At 47.1% G+C, this 22,450-nt stretch overlaps 1 protein-coding gene across 1 annotated transcript; it reads right to left on the reverse strand.

The window, feature by feature from the left end:
* Window positions 1–867: 867 nt before the first annotated feature.
* Window positions 868–22,149, reverse strand: LOC143299633 (glycoprotein-N-acetylgalactosamine 3-beta-galactosyltransferase 1-like). The gene is made up of 7 exons (XM_076612931.1): window positions 21,529–22,149; window positions 10,885–11,028; window positions 8,930–8,962; window positions 8,093–8,388; window positions 6,127–6,315; window positions 4,647–4,838; window positions 868–4,097 (listed from the first exon to the last, which is right to left on the reverse strand). The coding sequence occupies exons 1-7, from the start codon at window positions 21,530–21,532 to the stop codon at window positions 3,930–3,932; spliced, it is 1,026 nt and encodes a 341-aa protein (XP_076469046.1). The 5' UTR covers window positions 21,533–22,149; the 3' UTR covers window positions 868–3,929.
* Window positions 22,150–22,450: the final 301 nt, after the last annotated feature.

Below are 22,450 nucleotides of genomic sequence, written 5' to 3' on the forward strand. Positions count from 1 at the left end.
CCAACATCTATCCGATTCTACTAACAGTTGCTTGTTCAAAAATAACCTTTTCCAGAGTAGAAGAATGCAAATGTATGTTTGTTTCTCAGTATGCACACTTTGCAACAATAACAAAAATCAAACGCGTGTATAGACTTAAGTTAATTCAATGTGAACCGCTCTCTTCCATGTAAACTTGTACCCCACGCGCGCGCATTCACATACATAATACTGAATTAGCAAAGTATGATCAGGTCTGACGGTCAGAAACGCACATGCTGCACGCACGTATGGACATGCACGAAGAAAAGGAATACAGTTGGCATGGAGACCAGATGTTTAGTCTGTACAAGCGGCAAAAATGTCTACACACACACACACACACACACACCCAAAAGCAGAAGCAGCAGCTTGATTCGATATCTTTCTCGTTCTTGCACTAGAGTGCAAGGTTTCGATTTTGACCTGCGTCCATACATTTTTTTCACTGGTTTTTCTTTAGACTGATCTGGTCTACTCTCCATGGAGACAAATCGTCTGCAGATACACGTTTTGGCTGGTATATAGTTCATAAAGCGCCTTCAATTTCTTCGGTCAGAGATCCGACAAGTTCTAAGCAATTTTACCCCGTGATTAAGTCATCTGTTACAATCCCTCAAGCGAAAAAACAAAACAAAAAAAAACACCGATGAGAACGTTGTTTATTTCACGTTATTTCAATCCAAGCGCTGTTCACCTTGTTATTGTGCCCCAATATATACATATGCGGATAAATAAAACAAGAGAGACAAGGCCTCACTTGTGATACACTTTTTAAAAAAAATGTAATCGTTAAAATGTGTTCTGTATTTGTTATAAAGCTTCTGGTTAAAAGAAAAGGGGGGGGCGTGGGGGGGGGGGGGGGGGGGAGTCCTAGCGGCAGATTCGAATCCTGCGTGTTCGGGTGAGAAGAAACTGTCTTACCCATTACACTATCGGAGCTCCTTAACTGACGTTCAAAAATATAACATTTAAACAAGCTTTTATAAAAGGGCGATAAATCGATTCAGGTATTCGCAGTGAGAAAATCATTATTCTGGTTTATCTTGGGCATTCAAAAAATCCTTAAGGGCAATTAAAAAATCTTTTTAAGTCCGCGGTAAAGGAGACTGGCTATCGCCGCAATCACACTGCAACATTTAGCCGTTTTCTCTGGCTCTAGATAGATGTACAAGTTTAGTTACACCCGGTTGACACGGTCGATTCAATTTCTCTTTTATGTTCATTCTAGTTTTATAGTTTTAAGGTTGATATGAAAATTGAGTATTTTGTTAAACTAATAACATATAGAGCCAAGTACAAATACTTCTAAACGTCGTATGAAGGGAAAAGGACTTCATTTTGAGAAAAATCAAGACTGGAAACTTTTACGTTTCATCAATTAAAGGGTATTAACTCTCATGGTTTATTATTTTTAACTGTGAATTCAGACTGATTCTGTGGATATTTTTATGGCAGTTTGGGGCATAATCCAGTAAGTGATGAGGCGTTCACAAATCTTTCTCTGAATAAATATTTAACGGTCTCCTTCTCCAACTTTCCATCACATGTTATCGTGTATTGTCGATTGAATATAGGATTGAATGGGCAGGTCAACAACTTGAAACAAAATGGCGTCGTTCGCGAAGAATATAAGCACGCGCTTTGAATATGTATAAATATGTGTACGCAATTGATTTTTGCCCATGACCTTCAGGGCTCAGCCAACAGATCTATGAAGTCCACTCGTCGTATTAGTATTTTCCGAAAAAGACCACTTGTGCGAATGAACATAGTGAAAGCCCTGTACACTGAGAGTAAAACACACAAGCTTTTTATGTATTGAGTATAATTTCAAAATGTAAGATGAGAAAGATCAGTTTAAAGCAAATTAAGCACCCTAGCATTAATTACAGATTAATTTCCCTTTTTTACTATCTGCACCAAAGACATGCAAAATAAATACAACTTCCATTCTTAGCAAAAGAAGTTCCTGTTTGAACAAAAAGACTGCTCTTGTGTCAGAATATCAGATCAAAGTGCCAAGTTTAGAGAATAAAAAAAATATAAATATAACAGTAAATACAGTTTGCATATAACCTGGCTTTTCTTGTTTTTTTTGTGCCCATCCCAGAGGTGTAATATCGTTTTAAACAAGACGACTGGAAAGAACTGAATTTTTCCTATTTTTATGCCAAATTTGGTGTCAACTGACAAAGTATTTGCAGAGAAAATGGCAATGTTAAAGTTTACCACACACACACACACACACACACACAGACAATCGAACACGGGGTTAAAACATAAACTCACTTTGTTTACACAAGTGAGTCAAAAAACATGACACAAAATATATAAATCAAGCATAACCTGCATTTCCATTTTGCAGATTTTTCAAATAAATGATTCAAACTGGTCTACTATCGTCTTGATTTCGTACTTTTTTTAAATTATTATTAGAGTGGAACCGCACACGCGTTTGTATTTGGCCAGACTGATGAATATTTAACATAAATGTGTATGTAAATGATGTGTGCACATAAGGAAGTTGAACATGCAAAAATATATCTCCAGGATGTGGGGAATGAATCGCGTTCCTCAAAAGGGTTAAAACAAAAAACTTCCTACTTGGGAAATAAAACCTGTGGCACATACAGTAGAAGTAAGGATTGTCCAACAAAACGAAGAGAGAGGTTTTGTTTTCAACAAGAACAAAAGAGACGACATGCAGAATCACGAAACCGCTGTCCTATTCCCACCCTTTCATGCAAAGCTTTCAGCTAAGTCCATAGGGTTTGACAAAACCTCATTCCGACCTCATTGCTATCACAAATTTGGGATATCCACATGGATTTGCTCCGCAGAAAAGAGGGGGTTGATAGCTAACATGGTTTTACAAATCCTGTGTCGGGTTTCATGCATGGCTGATAAAGACAGATGGTTTAATCCAAACTCGGCACTCACCAGGCTTTACATCATCATCATTTATGAAGTTTAATACAAGATGGGTTATTATTGAAAAAGGAAATATACCATTTCAGTTTAGAAGAGGAGTCAAAGCGTGAGTACTGATCCATATGGGCTGCACCACATCTGCTGGCTGACTGACCTTCGCATAAACACAACGCACTGATCAGACTTTGAGAGCCTGCTTCAGCTTTGTGTGAAACATTACACTGAAATGAACTAAACTGAAATAATTTGGCAAAATGAATAAGTGAATACGCAAATACACAGTGAAAGATGCCAGATGATTTGGGGGGGGGGGGGGGGGGGGCAGCTACTATTCTAAGCAAGAGGCTTCAGTTCGAGTTGAGGTGTGGAAATCCCCCATACCACTTCTAACTTCACGGTTCTACTCAGTGAGCTGAAACATGTTAATTCCAAATCGCAGCACCAGCATTGACATGGCAAATCCCACTTTACACGATTTCGTACGCACACGTTCGAACACATGTACACACGCGCATCCCCCTTCCTCACAGACAGGAAATAATTCACCCCCACACGCATCGTGAGATTAACATGCCCACAATGTTCCGCACCCACGGAGAAATTTACACCACAAGTAAGCACCACTAAAGCTGTGACAAATTCCCACAGCTACTATGCTTGCGCGCGCACACACACACATTAATCAGTTTACCCCCAAAACATCACCACCCAATATGTACGCGCACCACTTTTTTGTGTGCCACAATCACCCCCAGGTCACTGAGAATTCACTGTTTGGTCAAGTCAAAGGAACGGGGGGGGGGGGGGGGGGGGTGTAGCTCAACACCAGAAAAAAAAATGTTCATGAAAGCAGAGACTGCTCATCTGACCTGAGCCACCACGTACCAAGGCTTCCCACAGACCGGATTCGGGAATACCGTAAGTGTCCCACAGAATCTCGCGCCTACAGCAATTTTTATGTGTGTGTTTTTTCACATTTATTTCTGCGATGGCACCTCGCTAGGCTTGACCATTCCCTGAAGGGCCGGCATGTCCAGAACATGTCCGTAGACGCTGGTCCTGTAAAGGAGTTGGTCAAAGACCCTCATCAGGGAAGGGTCCACTTTGTGGAAACTGATGGTCAGCTGGCTGCAGCACTCCTTGCCCTGTACAACACGCACACACATACAACGTGAGGATTACATGTCTGAGAGGAAGGGACGATAAAATAATACTTTATTATCTCCATACTATTTTGTTTTGTTTTTCGAATGTATGAAGGTTCACGTTTTGATGGGTGAAGGTTGGGGGACGGGGATAAAAAAATTATTAAAAAAAAAAGATAGAAAATGAGTTTGGGGGAAGTGGATGAGTGGAAGCGCGCGTGCGTTTGGGAGGGGAGGAGGAATGCCTGGGTACACAGTCACGAACCTACAAAAATAGATGGACCAAACCAATCGCCGCGCAGCCGCCAATCCTGTCCTCCCGGAAGGCGCGCGTTGACAGTGGAGTAAACGTGTGTGTGTGTGTTCATGTCCGTGGTGAAGAAATGGGAGTATATCAAAGCAGTGGATGGAATAGGGGGAGGGGGGGGAGCCAATCAACCTTACAATTAACATTCACAATAGTGCGCCCACCGACGTCGTACAGTGGAACAGTCAAGGATCACCACCGCACGTGCACACACACACACACACACAGTCCCTTGCGCTTACCGACACGATGGGAAAGTAGTCCTGACCAGCCTGGTTGGCCGGGATGGGGCCCACGATGTGGGTGGCGGGCCTCAGCGGATGGAACGTGTCCCGTCCGAACCGGTCCCGCGAACTGTGGGAGCCCACGCCCGCCTTGTGCAAGCACCTGCCCACCTCCACGTCCTCGTACTTCCCCTTGGTGGCGCACTTGTTCTGAGCACGAGAGGTGATGAGGTACGGTGAAGTTTGTTTTAAAACAGACTTTATTAGACATCAAAGTGTGAAACATCAGAGCGGCTATATAACAAGTCAAATCGCAAAAAAGTGTCCAACATCAAAACAGCTGTATAACAAATAAGTCAAATCACAAGCAAAGTGTCAAACATCAAAGCAGCTGTATAAGTCCAAAAACAATAAGCCAAGTGTCAAACATCAAAGCTGTGTAAGTCCAAGCACAACAAGCAAAGCTTATAACCGTGCAGTTTTAACCAAGGACCAATTGTCTTGCGCACCTAAAGGTCAACTTTATTTTTTCATTGCCGGAGTCTTGAGACGAAAGGTTTGCTTACTGAGCTTAAAAAGCTACAGGTCCAAAAGCCTTTTACGGGCAACGGGACAATGAATTCATGTTCCCTGTGCAAAGGCATCCATATAGAAATGCGGGGCCCAATCCTCTCCTTCCGCTGTATTGTGATCTGTGGTGGAACACAGTACCAGTTTAGCTTTGTACTTTTCTGCCAGTCTCCTCGGTTGAGGATGGCTTCGATACATGCAGAACATTTCTCCGTAACAAATCATGTTCATCGTCGGACATGCCGCCGAAAGGAGTTGCCTAAAATCGAGAAAGATCGAATGAGTGTTCAGAACAGTTGTAACGTCTTCCATTCTGCACACGTCTGGAGAGTCTTCATCGAAAGATTTCCTCGGCGTTCATGTGCAACTTAGTGTTTACCTCGTTGAAGTTATGCAAGAGTGTGGCACATTCCAGTGAGATTGAGATCCGATTAATATACGTACAAGCGTACTTATAAGTGAAAGACCTTTTGTGGGTTTTTTTTTATTTTGTCATTTAAGCAGCTATACTTCTTTTTCGGGATGTGTTCCAGATTCTGTAACCCCTTACATGTACTTTTGCAAATGTGGAGATTAAGATCTTCACAAAGCAGAGGAAAGTGATTTCCTAAAACATTTGTATAAGATTAACACAAGTGACAGTGACATTGTAGATCTTGTGTCCTTCAGATGTACTGCTTTGCTTTTGTTTCTACATTTCCTTTGTATTAACTACACCATAATCTGACTCAGCGTAAGTCAATGTTTCAGCATTGCACGAAAAGTTCAGTAATGACTATGTTGTATTTTCCGTGTCCATCATGACACAGCAAACATAAGCACATAGTTTATACACACACACACACACACACACACACACACACACACACACACACACAGAGAGAGTCTCCGTGAGTGTGTATGTGTCTGTGCAAGTGGGCTTTCTCACCTTCCAGTACCCCTCTTCCACCACCCGCCTCAGGGCCTCCCTGCTGAGGACGTAGGAGGCCCCCCCGGACATGTAGCCCTGGGAGTGGAATTGTCGGTACAGGTGGCCCAGGTACACGGGGTCCCGGGCATTGTACTGGTCCAGCACGTACCGCAGGTTCTCCATCACGATGTAGGCGTCGTCGTCACCCTGTTCAATGTCATCATCATCGTTGTTGTTATCATTACCATCGCTGTTGTAACTGTTGGATATCGTTATCATCGTCGTCACCCTGTTCAATCATCATCGTTGTTGTTATCATTATCATCGCTGTTGTAACTGTTGGATATCATTATCATCGTCGTCACCCTGTTCAATGTCATCATCATAGTTGTTATCATTATCATCGTTGTAACTGTTGGATATCGTTATCGTCGTCGTCACCCTGTTCTGTGTCATCATTATCGTTGTCGTCCTGTTGAATGCTATTATCATTATCTCATCGTTGTCGTCACTGTTGAATGTCATCATCATCGGCGTCGTTATCATTATCATCGTTGTCACCATGCTGAATATCATCATCATCGTTATCGTTGTTACCCTGGCGAATGTCATCGTCGTCGTTATTATTATCATTGTTGTTGTAAACTCTGTTCAATGTCATCATCGTCATCGTTATCATTATCATCGTTGTCACCCTGTTCACTGTCATCATCAACGTTATCATCGTTATTGTCATTATCATCTTCGTCGTCACCCTCTTCAATGAACATCATCGTCGTTATCATCGTTGTCACCCTGTTCAATGTCATCGTCGTATCATCGTTGTCACCTTGTTCAATGTCACCATCATTATCGTCATCGTCACCTTGTTGAATGTAATCACCACCATCATCATCGTTATCGTCGTCGTCAACCTGTTCAATGTCATCACAGTCATCATCATCGTTATCGTCACCCTGTTGAATGTCATCACTATCATCGTTATCATCATTCTAAGTGACGGGTGCAGTCACCGAATAGTCAGAGCGCAGGATTCTGGCCCGAGTTCCCTGAGTTCGATCCCCGCTTTCGGCGTACCTGGTCGGTCAAGGGAGGAGATTTTTCTGATCTCCCAGGTCAACATATGTACAGACCTGCCAGTGCCTGAACCCCATTTGCGTGTATGTGTAAGCAGAAGACCAAATCAATATGCAAGTTAACGATTCTTTAAGGGAACCACCCACCCCACCCCGACATCCCACCCCACCTTTAGGAACCGCCCACCCCACCCCGACATGCTACCCCACCTTAAGGGAACCACCCCGACATCCCACTTCACCTTAAGGGAACCACCCCGACATCCCACCCCACCTTTAGGAACCACCCACCCCACCCCGACATCCCACCCCACCTTGAGGAACCACCCACACCACCCCGACATCCCACCCCACCTTGAGGAACCACCCACCCCACCCCGACATCCCACCCCACCTTGAGGAACCACCCACCCCACCCCGACATCCCACCCCACCTTAAGGAACCACCTACCCCACCCCGACATGCCACCCCACCTTAGGGAACCACCCACCCCACCTGGACATCCCACTTCACCTTAAAGGAACCACCCCGACATCCCACCCCACCTTGAGGAACCACCCACCCCACCCCGACATCCCACCCCACCTTAAGGAACCACCCACCCCACCTTGAGGAACCACCCACCCCACCCCGACATCCCACCCCACCTTTAGGAACCACCCACCCCACCCCGACATCCCACCCCACCTTAAGGAACCACCCACCCCACCCCGACATGCCACCCCACCTTAGGGAACCACCCACCCCACCCGGACATCCAACCCCACCTTAAGGGAACCACCCACCCCACCTGGACATCCCACTCCACCTTAAGGGAACCACCCCGACATCCCACCCCACCTTTAGGAACCACCCACACTACCCGACATGCCACCCCACTTTAAGGAACCACCCATCCCCACCCCACCTTGAGGAACCAGTCGTAGTCGTGCAGGTGGTAGCGGTGCAGGTACAGCAACACGGTCACCACCTTGGTCGTCAGGTTGTAGTACCCGGGCGGCACGTCCAGACTCACCACGTCCCACGGCCGCTGACCCTCCGCCCACTGACCCTCCACGAAGAAGATGTGACCGTCGCAGCGCGTGATCCACGTCTCGTTGACGGCCTTGAGCTTGGCGTTGAGCTGTTTGAAGGTCGAGGGCACCCAGCAGAGCACGCGCGCGCGCTTCCGCAGAGCGCTCGCGGCCGAGTCGTCTATCATGACTGAAAAGGTGTTGTGCAAATCCGTGGATGGATCGGACAGCCCAAGACATTATTTATATATCCGTCTGTAACTAAGTAAACGTGCACAGACGTTTATCCTCGCGCACCTATGAATGCGTATGTATATTAAGCTTATGTCTGTGTATGTATGAAAGTATGGATATCTACCTGTCCAACTATCCGATATTTGTCTGTCCTTTTCTATCCCTTTCCTGCCTATTTCCACCCTGTGTCTGTCTGTCTATCCATGCAGCTATTGGCTATTCTGTACGAAACAGAAGAGAGTACACATTATAGTTCTTCATCAAAATATTTCAGCAGAGTATGCATGTTATAGGAGCCCTAGGACATAAAGCATTGATATCAAAATCGAAAAATGGCGGGGGGGGGGGGGGGGAATGAGAGGGAGGGAGGAAGACTCTGAGAGACGGTCACAGACAGACTTACAGAGAGAGTAAGAGAGGTGATGGCGGGTATGGAGTAAAAGGCCTAATACTGGTGATATGTAAAATGCTAATCATGAGCAAGTCTACATACTTACGTGTCGGATCAGAATGTTGCGTTTCGTGAGCGTCTGCAAAAAAAAAAGGAGTATGGAAAAGAAAGAGAATAAAAGGAGAAAAGTGTGGAACACAGACAACACGAAGAAATGACAAACATCAAACATCTACAACAAACGTCCTACTGACTGTTCAGTAAACCTTCTGCAGTATCAGTTGACGTCTTTAGACTGTTGATTCATTGTTGTCCTTTGTGTGTGTGTGTGTGTGTCTTCTCTCTGTGACACCTCCGCCCACCCCACCCCTCTCTCTTTCTTTCTCCCTCATTCTTTTTTTTCCTTTTTCTCCACATTATCCCCCTCTCCCTCTCCCTCTCTCCAACTCTTTACAGTTACCTATGTCTCCCCCTTCTCCCTCTCTCCCACTCTCTATATTTACCTCCCCACCCCACCCCCCCACCCCTCTTTCTTTCCGTCTCCGTCTTTCTCATTCCCTCTCCCACTCTCCTTCTCCCTATCTCTCTCTATCCCCCCTCTCTCTCTCTCTCTCCGCCTCTCCTCCCCCTCTCCATCTCTTTCTATGCTCCCCCCTCTCTCTCGCCCTCTCCTCCTCACTCTCTCCCTCTTACCCTTCTCTGTATTTCTATTTCTCTATACCCCCCTTCTCCCCCTCCCCCCTCTCTCTCTCACTCACTCTCTCCCTTGTCCCTCTCACTCACTCTCTCCCCTCTCTTTCTCTCTCTTGTCACTCTGTCTCACTTTCTCTCTACCCCCTCTCTCTCACTCTCACCCCCTCTCTCTCACTCTCACCCTCTTTCATTTCCCCTTGTCTCTCTCACTCTATGCCCCCCCCCTCTCTCTCTCTCCCTCCTCCCTCTCTCCATTTCTATCCCTTCCCCCCCCTCACTCGCCCTCTCCCCATTCTCAGTATCTCTTTATATCTCTATATCCCTCCCTTATATCCCCCCCGCTCTCTCTCTCTCACTCACTCTCCCTCTTCCCCTTGTCTATCCCCCCCTCTCTCTCACTCACTCTCTCTTCCCCTTGTCTATCCCCCTCTCTCTCTCACTCTCTCTCCCTCTTCCCCTTGTCTATCCCCCCTCTCTCTCACTCACTCTCCCTCTTCCCCTTGTCTATCCCCCCTCTCTCTCACTCACTCTCCCTCTTCCCCTTGTCTATACCCACTCTCTCTCACTCACTCTCCCTCTTCCCCTTGTCTGTCCCCCTTCTCTCTCCCTCTTCCCCTTGTCTATACCCACTCTCTATCACTCTTCCCCTTGTCTATCCCCCCTCTCTCTCTCTCTTCCCCTTATCTATCCCCCCCTCTCTCTCACTCTCTCTTCCTCTTCCCCTTATCTATCCCCCCCTCTCTCACTCTCTCTCTCTTCCCCTTGTCTATCCCCCCTCTCTCTCACTCTCTCTCTCCCTCTTGTCTATCCCCCCCTCTCTCTCACTCACTCTCTCCCTCTTCCCCTTGTCTATCCCCCCTCTCTCCCTCTCTCTCCCTCTTCCCCTTGTCTATCCCCCCCTCTCACTCACTCTCTCTTCCTCTTCCCCTTGTCTATCCCCCCCTCTCTCATTCTCTCTTCCTCTTCCCCTTGTCTATTCTCACTCTCTCTCCCTCATTCCCTTGTCTATCCCCCCTCTCTCTCCCTCATCCCCTTGTCTATCCCCCTCTCTCTCTCCCTCATCCCCTTGTCTATCCCCCCTCTCTCTCCCTCATCCCCTTGTCTATCCCCCTCTCTCTCTCCCTCTTCCCCTTGTCTATCCCCCCTCTCTCTCTCCCTCTTCCCCTTGTCTATCCCCCCTCTCTCTCACTCTCTCTCCCTCTTCCCCTTGTCTATCCCCCCTCTCTCTCCCTCTTCCCCTTGTCTCACTCACTCTCTCTGCCCCCATCGCCCCACCCCCGTCCCCCCCCACACACACACACACACTCCCCTCTCCGCCCCCCGCCCCCCACGCACCCCCTCCTCTCTCTCTCTCTCTCTCTCTCTGACCTGCAGGATGCGACTCTGACTGTTGGCAGTGAACCAAAAAAACACGGTATTTGAGGGAGCGGATGTCAACGAGGGTTACAAGCAGAATTCCCACCGCGCCGGACAGCGCTATCAGCTGAACCAGTCGCCCGAACCGCACGTTCCCTGCAACACACGGACCATCCTTACAATCACGCAGCAACTGCCGCCATGGAATCTGCACCACCACCACCAGCAATGGTAACATACAGCTGAAACAACAATAACCTCGACAACAACAGCAATAGGAACATACAAATAAAACATATATAACTGTAATATTACACAAACATACTTTCCCAAGAATGAATTTAGTGACACATGAAACTGATGATGAGCGCCCAGTGGCAGCTGTCACGTCTGCTGTACCCGGGTGGGCAGCCTGTCGTTCAAATGACTCAGGAGTTTGCAAAGAGTTTAGAGCTTGGTCTCCTCCGACCGAGAGGACAGGTGCTGTTTAAGTATCCACATCATATCACAGCTATTGAACGAGAATACAATGTAGCAGGATGAAACACGAAAACTTCAACAACGATTTTTTTTTTAAGGGGAAGACAAAGAAGAACAAGAACAACAAAGACCAATTATACTGGACATAAGTTAAAGGCCGCTTCAGATACTATGCACTACAAAGAAAATTGTAAGCACTTTAGTTTTCAGTTTCTCTATGAGATTGGTACTTTAATTATTTACCATTCAGTTCACTAACAAACAAAAAACAAATGCATTTGAGAGTTATAGACATTTGAATAGAGCATTCACTATTGTGCAAAATTAGCAAAGTATGGAACACGTGGTGTGTGTATTATCGGGTGCAGCAAGGCAGTCGATGCATGGTGCGGACCAGTGTGTGCAGGGTTCTCTATGCCATCCGCTCCTGCTGCAGCAACCGCCGCAGCTCTTTGATCCTAACTTCAGACAAAGAGACTGAATAGGCGATACGGGAAAGGCGGGTGCAGGCGGACACGGGGAAAGGCGGGTAGTATAGGCGACAAGGCGGGTATAGGCGAGAACGGGAAAGGCGGGTAGTATAGGCGACACTGGAAAGGCGGGTAGTATAGGCGACACGGGAAAGGTGGGTAGTATAGGTGACACTGGAAAGCGGGTAATATAGGCGACACTTGAAAGGCGGGTATTGGCGACATGGGAAAGGCGGGCAGAAAAGGTGACACGGGAAAGGCGGGTAGTATAGGCGACACGGGAAAGGCGGGTAGTATAGGCGACACTGGAAAGGCGGGTAGTATAGGTGACACTGGAAAGGCGGGTAGTATAGGTGACACGGAAAGGCGGGTAGTATAGGCGACACTGGAAAGGCGGGTAGTATAGGTGACACGGAAAGGCGGGTAGTATAGGCGAAAAGGGGCAAAGCATCTGAAGGGACCATCCAGGGGCCGTATTCAAGACAAAAATCATTTTGCCTACAGGCAAGTTACCCTTGACAGGGCATGAACCCGCGGTTACAGTTCACCTTGAAGGCCAGGTTATCTTCGTATTCAAGACACACACAGTGCACTCAGGGAGCTAACCCGTGGTCTATAAATAAACATCCCGGGGATTCCCTCCTGCACATGCTCTTTTTCTTCGCACCGCGCCACAGTGTGACAAACAAACAAGCAAAAAAGCTTCAGTGGCAAAGCATCCATTAGAGTCAGCAGCCTGTCAAATCTAGAGGCCACTTTGATATTCTGACACATTGTCCTCCCTGCTTTACAGCTTGAACTAAAACAACGGAGTTCGGATTCAAATATTTCTCTGGAATTAGCGATTTTCGATGATCTGCAAACTTCGGGCATTCCAAATCTATCATCTGCAAGTGCACTCACTCCATAGCTACATACGTAATTCATATGGACTATAATGACGTCTGCCAGTCTCAATACGTCATTTTTGACTGCCATGCGAACAAAGGATAAAACCAAACTATCAGAGGCCGTATTCAAGGCACGGAGAGCACTTGTTTTCCCGTAAAAAAAAAAAAAAAAAAAACGCAACAAAACGATACGCCATATTTACCTCTGCCTCGTGGGCTGTCACCCTTGGCAGATTAAGTAAGGGTAACTTGCCTTCGGGTTTGTAGAACCACAGGTAGGTTTTCGTGTTCCTGAATACTGGATATAGCTAACCCTCGGGCAGTTTGCCTTGCCTCAGGCAGATTAACCGCAGGCACGATGGTCTCTTGAAGACGGCTCCAGAATGGTATCAAGATCAAAGTTGAAGACGAAACGGGAATGGGCGAATCGGACCAGCACACTATTTGTATATTTGTATTGCATTTGTAATACTCTTTTTGTCACAACAGATTTCTTTGTGTGAAATTCCGGATTGCTCTCCCCAGGGAGAGTGCGTCGCTACACTGACAGCGCCACCCTTTTTCTTTTCTTTTTCTGCCTGCTATTTTATTTGTTTTCCTATCATACTTTTGCCAGAGACAACCCTTTTGTTGCCGTGGATTCTTTTTACATGCGCTAAATGCATGCCCCACTCGGGACCTCGGTTTATCGTCTCATCCGAATGACTAGCGTCCAGACCACCACTCAAGGTTTCGTGGAGGGGGAGAAAATCATGGCGACTGCCGGTGTGATTCGAATCAGTGCGCTCAGATTCTCTCGCTTCCTAGGAGAGCGCGTTACCTCTAGGCTAACACTCCACCCCGACCATCACTGAAAGACAAAGCGAGATTCATCTGTAAACGGCACACTTGCCCATTGTTCTCATGTCGAGTGTTGGTGAAGTGTGCTCCAGGTCCTGCGATGTGTCCTGATGAGAGGTCCGGAGTGAGAAGTGCACCGACTGCTAGACTTCGGGGCTGCACATTGGCCTCAAGCACGCGATGACGGATGGTGTGATTGCTGACGTCCAGGTTTCCAGCAGCCCTCTGATCAGCTGGCTGGTGATCGGCAGTTTAAAAATCTGTGGCGTGTTGTCACGTGGGATCCACCGGGACAGCCCGGTGTAGCAATCTGTTCTTACCCCCTACTGTTTTTTCCCCCCGGGTCTTTCTAGACCAGCCTGGAATGACCCTCGAGGATAAGAATGGCCTGGTCAGAGACGAACCCGGGTGTGACCATGTATGCGGGGACTCGGAATGAGTGGTGTAGGAGTAATGCCACTGAAACGGTGCAGATGATGGGGCAGCAAAAAAAGAAAAAGCCCATTCAGAGCTGCCCCCGAACTTGGATTTTACCCCCTTCCCTGGTTGTCATGGGGGTGATTCTGGGATAGCTGGAAATGACCCCCGGGGGTAAATTTGGCCTACTTTGAACTGAACCTCGCCCCATATACACACATACACACTTCTTACTGTTATTCAACTGTCCTGTCCTTTAGCCAGATGAATCAAGGTTAACCTCTGATCCTTACTCATTTTGTTGGAATGGCCCACTGGGTGAATCTGGTCTGCTCAGACTAGACATCACTCCCCCTAGTTCAGATTCAACCCCCAGTAGAAAATGTCATTATTCTGGACTAGCCTCGAATAAAGCCGGGGATACGCTTAACGTAAACAGAATGCCACCCCCCATCCCCCTCCCCGTTCTCCTCATGTACCGCCACGTTCCTCCCACCCCGAGACCCGTGCACCAACGAGCAAGTGAGGAGGGTGGCTGGGTACTTTGGGGCTAGCCTTACTCGCACGTACGCGAGTGGGCTTTTACGTGTATGACCGTTTTTACCCCGCCATGAAGGCAGTTATACTCCGCTTTCGAGATGTGCATGCTGGGTATATTCTTGTTTCCACAACCCACCGAACGCTGACATGGATTACAGGATCTTTAACGTGCGTATTTGATCTTCTGCGTGCGTATACACACGAAGGGTGTTCAGGCACAAGGTCTGCACATAGGTTGACCTGGGACCCTTTACCCACCAGGCGCCGTTACCGAGATTCGAACCTGGGACCCTCAGAGTGAAAATCCAACGCTTTAACCACTCAGCTTTTTGAACCCGTCAGATTGTTATCTGATATCTCCAGCTCTCTGAGCCCAGCGCACGAGCACTGCTCCGGCGTCAAAATTCGTCTCCTGAAAACGGTTCTCACGTTCCTTCATGTGCATAAACCGTAAGGGAGGAAAATACAGACGCCGTGCACACGCTTTCGTCGGAAGCATTTCGTCGCTTGCAGAGCGACAAAAAAAGGTTACATGACGTCATGGGCAGCCCACCACCGTAATTAACTTTTTCGGGTGCGCACTGCCTGTCTTCGGACAGCTTTTCGGTAGAGTTCGATCACATCATCAGGCGATTTCCACCACGATATTTTGGCATTTCGGTGACCAAGAAAAACCGGCAATGGAGACGCGCATGCACACGTGGTTCTCGCTAAAAAAAAATAATAATAATAATAACCGGGGAGTCCCGACAAAATGTTCCCGACTAAAGCGTGTGCATAACCTCCCTGGTAACTTCTGCAGTATTTCAAGATGTGTCTACACATAATTTGGAAGAAAAAAATATATTTTCCGCGTTTTTTTCGCATCATGGAAGCCTGTGGAGGCTGTGAACTCCCCGGGGTTGACTGGATTAAGTCTTTGATGGCGGGCACAATAGCCGAGTGGTCAAAGCGTTGGGCTTTCAATCTGAGGGTCCCGGGTTCGAATCTCGGTAAATGCGCCTGATGGGTAAAGGGTGGAGATTTTTTCTGATCTCCCAAGTAAAATAATTATGTGCAGACTTGTTAGTGCCTGAACCCCCATCGAGTGTATACGGAAACAGAAGATCAGATACGCACGTAAAACATTTTGTCTTCCATGTCAGCGTTCGGTGGGTTATGGAAACAAGAACATACCCAGCATGCACACCCCCGAAAGCGGAGTATGGCTGCTTACATGGCGGGGTAAAAACGGTCATACACGTAAAAGCCCACTCGTGTACATACGAGTGAACGTGGGAATCGCAGCCCACAAACGCAGAAGAAGAAGGAGGTCTTTGATATATATGGATCACGTGTGAAAGGGAGTGCAGGCAATTTGCATGTGTGTGTGGCACGGAGTACTAGATACGGCAGAGCCGATGTCCTGCTCAGAGCGTGTCCATCAGCACGCCCGTGTCTTTATCACGATATTGCATAACTTTCTTGCCACAACACATTTCTGTGTGTGACATTCGGGCTGCTCTCCGCAGGGAGATCCGTTTTCTGATGTCTGCTGCCCAGTCATAGTTCGAAACAAGGGGCGCACTGTGCACTTCACAACATACAAGCATAGACACTGTCCGTGCAAGCGATGATGGCTTTGTGTAAGCGTCAGTAGCTACGGACTGTAAGTTTTGTGATGTATCTGTGATCTGGGACGAGTTCCATTTTATAATGGAATGTCCCAAGTATGATCACGTGTATGAAAAGGTATGTGCCTAAAAGATATTTGTTTCTGAATCTTTGTTGTTGTTGGTTTGTTTGTTTGTTTTTTTTTACATTTGCAATATACTCAAAGGAGGCACACACAAAAATGGTGATCCTTGCTTAAGTTTATTAAATTTGCAACTGTTTGTGTGTTTCTAAACAAAACAAAACAAAAAAGTCACTTTCTTCATTGCTGGCCCAGTCTCTTGTGTTGACGGTCTGCTCGCTTTACAGGTGATTTTTAATACAGCAAAATGTGTCCACCTATCTTGCTTTGGACACCGACAAATCTTTGTCCCGAATCGAAATTGGTATTGTATTCGCTCGGAAGTCACTCCAAGAAAGCATTCATGCTATTTCGCCCCGTCCCAAGACCGCACAGAATTACGTATTCATCGAAACCGATAATGGAATGTGTCCGCGAAAACTAGTGTGTATATATGGGTATGGATAGTGAGAGATAGAGAGAAGGGAGGGGGGGGGGGGCGGTGGTTGGAGGCTGACAAGGCGAATCGGGCTTGTTGATTAGGCGAAACGGAGCAGAGTCAGACTCTCAAGAGGTCACTCAGGATGGCGGCATGACAGACAGTAGGTGACACGGGAACGGGCGAATCGGACCTGCACGACGGGCGCAACAGCCGAGTGGTTAATGCGTTGGACTTTCAATCTGAGGGTCCCGGGTTCGAATCTCGGTAACAGCGCCTGGTGGGTAAAGGGTGGAAATTTTTCCGATCTCCCAGGTCAACATATATATGTGCAGACCTGCTTGTACCTGAACCCCTTTCGTGTGTATACGCAAACAGAAGATCAAATACGCACGTTAAAGATCATGTGATCCATGTCAGTGTTCGGTGGGTTACGGAAACAAGAACATACCCAGCATGCACACCCCACAAAACGGAGTACGGCTGCCTACATGGCGGGGTAAAAAAGCAGCCCAGGAACGAAGAAGAAGAACCTGCACCACTTACAGTATATCCTCTTTGTGTGTGTGTGTAGGGCCTCCAGCCTTTCTCCCCTATCTTTCCTTTTCTTCTACCTCAGTTCCATGCTTACTTTGCACACGCCACTTTCGCCCACACACTATCTTAAGTAATCACTTCCTTTCACGTTTTCCTATAGTGTGGCGCAGTGGTTGCTCCAGTGTGTGTATTGAGGCGTGCTTTTGAAGTGCGTTCGATGACTGCACACATTTTCCAGGGCTTTTGATGTCATGGCGTTCTGCTGAATGTATGCATTCTAAACATGTACGGCGAGTGTACAGGTACATGCACGGTCTGGGTTTGTTATTGTTCTAATGTGAGTTGTGTTAGATAGTTAAGCCTTTCGGTCGTTCATCCTCTCTCTCTCTCTCTCTCCCTCTCTTCCTCTCTACCTCCCTCCTCTCTCTCTCCCTCTCTCTCTCCCTCTCCCTCTTTCTACCTCTCTCTCTCCCTCCCTCCTCCTCTCTCTCTCTCCCTCTCTCTCTCTCTTTCTCTCTCCCCCCCCTCTCTCTCTACCTCCCTATCCCCTCTTTCTTCACCTCGCCCACCCCCTCTCTGAACTCATTCCATGGCCACAAAAATTTGTGATTAGTCATTTTTTTCATCTTCTTCTTCGTTCGTGGGCTGCAGCTCCCACGTTCACTTGTGTGTTTTACCCTCTGTGTGTCTGTGTCTGTGTTTGTGTGACAGTGTGTGTGCGTGTGACTGTATGTGTGACAGTGTGTGTGTGTGTGTGTGTGTACAAAATCCTGAGTGGAATACAGAAGACAACATACGAATAGAAATACATACTGTGTGGTGAGGGAGCGGGTATGGAGGACTGCCAGTGGGGGAGGGGGTATGGAGGATTGCCAATGGGGAGAGGGGGAATGGAGGATTGCCAGTGGAGGGGGGGGGGCATGGAGGATTGCCAGTGGGGGAGGGGAGGGGGAATGGAGGATTGCCAGTGGGGGAGGGGAGGGGGAATGGAGGATTGCCAGTGGGGGAGGGGAGGGGGAATGGAGGATTGCCAGTGGGGTGGGGGGGGCATGGAGGATTGCCAGTGGGGGAGGGGAGGGGGAATGGAGGATTGCCAGTGGGGGAGGGGGAATGGAGGGAGGGGAGGGGGAATAGAGGATTGCCAGTGGGGGAGGGGGAATGGAGGATTGCCAGTGGGGGAGGGGGGGGGGAATGGAGGATTGCCAATGGGGGGAGGGGAGGGGAATAGAGGATTGCCAGTGGGGGAGGGGGAATAGAGGATTGCCAGTGGGGGGAGGGGGAATAGAGGATTGCCAGTGGGGGGAGGGGAATAGAGGATTGCCAATGGGGGGAGGGGAATAGAGGATTGCCAGTGGGGGAGGTGGAATGGAGGATTGTTAGTGGGGGAGGAAGAAAAGAATGCTTTCCTGACCAATTCATTTTGAAAACAACGATCCATTGATTTTGTGGCGAACGATAAGTTAAAGGCTATGAGTTATTTGAGTGCCTTGTCGGGATTCATTCCGTCGCCGACACAGGTTGTTGACTTCTTCACACGCCTGCACTTTCACCTCTGTCACACGCCCGAACCCTCGTTCACATTCAGGGATGGTCCTTCATTCATGTCAATGTGTAGAAATTCCGATTGTATCATACTGTGTTGCTGGATTGGAAAGTGGCTGTGGGCAAAGAAACGAGGAGGATCTGTCGGTATATAAAACAGTTGTTTGTTTTTTTAATTCTGGGATCAGTAAACATTGAGGTTGTGTACACATGTTGGATAAAAAAAAAAAAAAAAGAAGATATATATGTATGTATATAAAGACGCTTATAACAGTAGCTTTTGGAAATAAAACGAACTTTGGGTCAACATGAAGTGACGAAGTAAGACACGAACACATTTAGTTTCTTAATTCCCTCCACCTTCTGCCCTCCCTTTGCACACACACTCTCTCTCTCTCTCTCTCTCTCTCTCTCTCTCTCACACACACACACACACACACACACACACACACACACAAATTCAAACACACATACACACTCTCTTTCTCACACACACACACACACATTCTCTCTCTCTCTCTCTCTCTCTCTCTCTCTCTCTCACACACACACACACACACACTCTCTCTCACACACACACATTCTCTCTCTCTCTCACACACACACACACACACACTCTCTCTCTCTCTCTCTCATCAATTTTCATGTCTTGTACTCTCTCGCTCGCTCGCTCCATCTCCCTCTCTCTCTTCCCATTCGCCTCTAGCTATGGAGCCATGCCAAATTCAAATTACCATTCATGTCACCGTGATTATAATGTGCATGCTGCACTGATATGATTTTCCCTTTTGTTTTATTTCACGGTTTCCCTTTCAAGGGCTGGATGGGGGAAAAAAACATTGTTTTGTTTTCTCTCTTACCCTCAGGAAATATAATTTATTTAATTCATTTCAATCCACACCATCTCTCTCTCTCTCTCTCTTTCTCTGTCTCTCTTTCTCTGTCACTCTGTCTCTCTCTTTCCCTGTCTCTTTCTCTCTTTCTCTGCCTCTCTGTCTGTCTCTGTCTCTCACTCTCTGTGTCACTCTGTCTCTGTCTCTCTTTGTCTTTCTCTCTCTCTCTCTTTCTCTGTCTCTCTCATTCTCTGTCTCTGTCTCTCTCTTACCCTGTCTCTGTCTGTCTCTCTCTCTCTGTCACTCTGTAACTGTCTCTGTCTCTCTCTTACCCTCTCTCTGTCTCTCTCTCTGTGTCATCCACAAACTTGTGTAAAGGAAGCTGGGGACGAAAGGCGTCCCGGCTTGGCAAAAGGTCTGGGAAAGGAGTGGTTGGAGAAAAGGAAATCAGGCCAGTGACATACAATACTGTCATTGAAAGAAACGTGTCTGTTATACATGTATTCACGTGTGTCTGGTCAAGCTGTCTAAACCATTTCAGTTTCAAGGAGCTGTCAAACTGTGCGCGCATGCATGCACTGTCACACACACACACACTGTCACACACACACACACACACACACACTGTCTCACGCATGCAAACACACTGACACACACACATATTGTCACACACATAAACACACACACTGACACACACACTATGACACCCACACACACATACATACACACACACACTGTCACACATACAATCACACACGCACATACACACATACTGTCACACACACACATACACACACACACACACTCTCTCTCTCTGTTTCACGCACACGCACTCTCTCTGTCTCTCTCTCTCTCTCTCTCTCTCTCTCTCTCTCTCACACACACACACTCTCTCTCTATTTCACACACGCGCGCGCACGCACTCTCTGTCTCTCTCTCTCACACTCTCTTTCACACACACACACACACACACACACACACACATAAGCACTAGATGCCTGTCCGTCGCATTAACCTAACGCTCTGACCAGACGTTGGGAGCGTCCTGTAGCTTTGTGTAGATCATGAACATGAAATGGAATAAAAGATTATCAGCGTTGGGAGCGTCCTGTAGCTTTGTGTAAATCATGAACATGAAATGGAATAAAAGATTATCAGCGTTGGGAGCGTCCTGTAGCTTTGTGTAGATCATGAACATGAAATGGAATAAAAGATTATCAGCGTTGGGAGCGTCCTGTAGCTTTGTGTAGATCATGAACATGAAATGGAATAAAAGATTATCAGCGTTGGGAGCGTCCTGTAGCTTTGTGTAGATCATGAACATGAAATGGAATAAAAGATAATCGTACAGTAAAGTGAAAGTGTCCACACAGAGCACAACTTCCAAGTTGTGGGTTAGACTCGGGGTGTTTGATAATTCCCTGAATGTGAGTGATATTTACGTCAGTGGTAAAAATGGTGTTTGATAACTCCCTGAATGTGAGTGATATCAACGTCAGAGGTAAGAATGGTGTTTGATAACTCCCTGAATGTGAGTGATATCAACGTCAGAGGTAAGAATGGTGTTTGATAACTCCCTGAATGTGAGTGATATCAACGTCAGAGGTAAGAATGGTGTTTGATAACTCCCTGAATGTGAGTGATATCAACGTCAGAGGTAAGAATGGTGTTTGATAACTCCCTGAATGTGAGTGATATCAACGTCAGAGGTAAGAATGGTGTTTGATAACTCCCTGAATGTGGGTAATATCAACGTCAGAGGTAAGAGTGCTGTTTGATAAAGTTCTGTGTGTGAGTGATCTCAACGTCAGAGGTAAGAGTGCTGTTTGATAAAGTTCTGTGTGTGAGTGATCTCATCGTCAGAGGTAAGAACAACGATAACTGACAACTACGATGATGACACAAACAGGTCAACAACAGAAGATCCCAGTCCAAAGACACACCCACAACTTACCCATGGCGAGCGGCTTATCCCCTGATTCCACTGACGTGGTACACAAACCACAACACCTCAGCTGACTTGTCCTTGGACCTGTGGCTCTTCTTTTCACTTCCTTAAACACAACTGCAGCCCTCAGCGCAGAAGACACGGAATTAATTAATCAACTCTCTCAGTCTTTAACTGAGGCACAGCTTTTGTCACCAAATCTCATCGAAGTCACGAAATCCTCCCATATTTTTTTTTTCGAATGAACATGGCTTCGTTTCAAAAGCGTTTCGAAGAGGAGGTATTAAAAGTTTTTATTTGATATCCTGCACGCACGGCACACCTTGAAGCCGACGCGACGTAAACACTTCCCACCTTAAAACGGTCACAGGTAAAACTGAAATAATAAACTGGAACAAACCAGAAATTGCCTCTTGGTCAACGTCGTCTTAACCCAAAAGCGCCTTGTAGTAGTGGCAAAGCGGCGGAGAGGGAGAAAAAAACCCGAACAAAACCTTCTGTTGACAGCACACTTAACGCACCCCGACAGACGGACACACCCCGACACACACACACACACACACACACCCAGACCCAGACCCACGACACGTACACGCCTTTTGCTCGTTGAGGCGTGGAGACATTTACATTGGGGCCTGTTCTGAACGTACCCCGTGTACACGTTGTGACGGACCACCCGTGTAAAAGGAAGAGGAGTTTGGGTGGAGTGTGTGTCACATGGTCCTCGTGAAAAGACGAAGTGTGTGTCTGTGCGTGAGTGAGTGAATGTGCGTGCGTGTGTGTGTGTGTGTGTGTGTGTGTTACACCGTCAGCCATGCTGGCTCACGGACATAAAATTGTGGCGACACTGAGTCGCCCCTTGAATTAAAAAAAAAAAAGAAGAAAAAAGAAAAGATTCCCATTCAAAGTGTGTGTTATTGTCACAGTG

This window comes from Babylonia areolata, chromosome 25 (assembly GCF_041734735.1).
Source record: "Babylonia areolata isolate BAREFJ2019XMU chromosome 25, ASM4173473v1, whole genome shotgun sequence".
Taxonomy (NCBI): Eukaryota; Metazoa; Mollusca; class Gastropoda; order Neogastropoda; family Buccinidae; genus Babylonia; species Babylonia areolata.

Coding starts and splice junctions, on each gene's coding strand:
- LOC143299633 (XM_076612931.1), bottom strand. Junction 8,963..10,884: donor GTCAGAGTCGCATCCTGCAG/GTCAGAGAGAGA, acceptor TTTTTTTTGCAG/ACGCTCACGAAACGCAACAT. Junction 4,839..6,126: donor TGGAAGAGGGGTACTGGAAG/GTGAGAAAGCCC, acceptor TCTCGTGCTCAG/AACAAGTGCGCCACCAAGGG.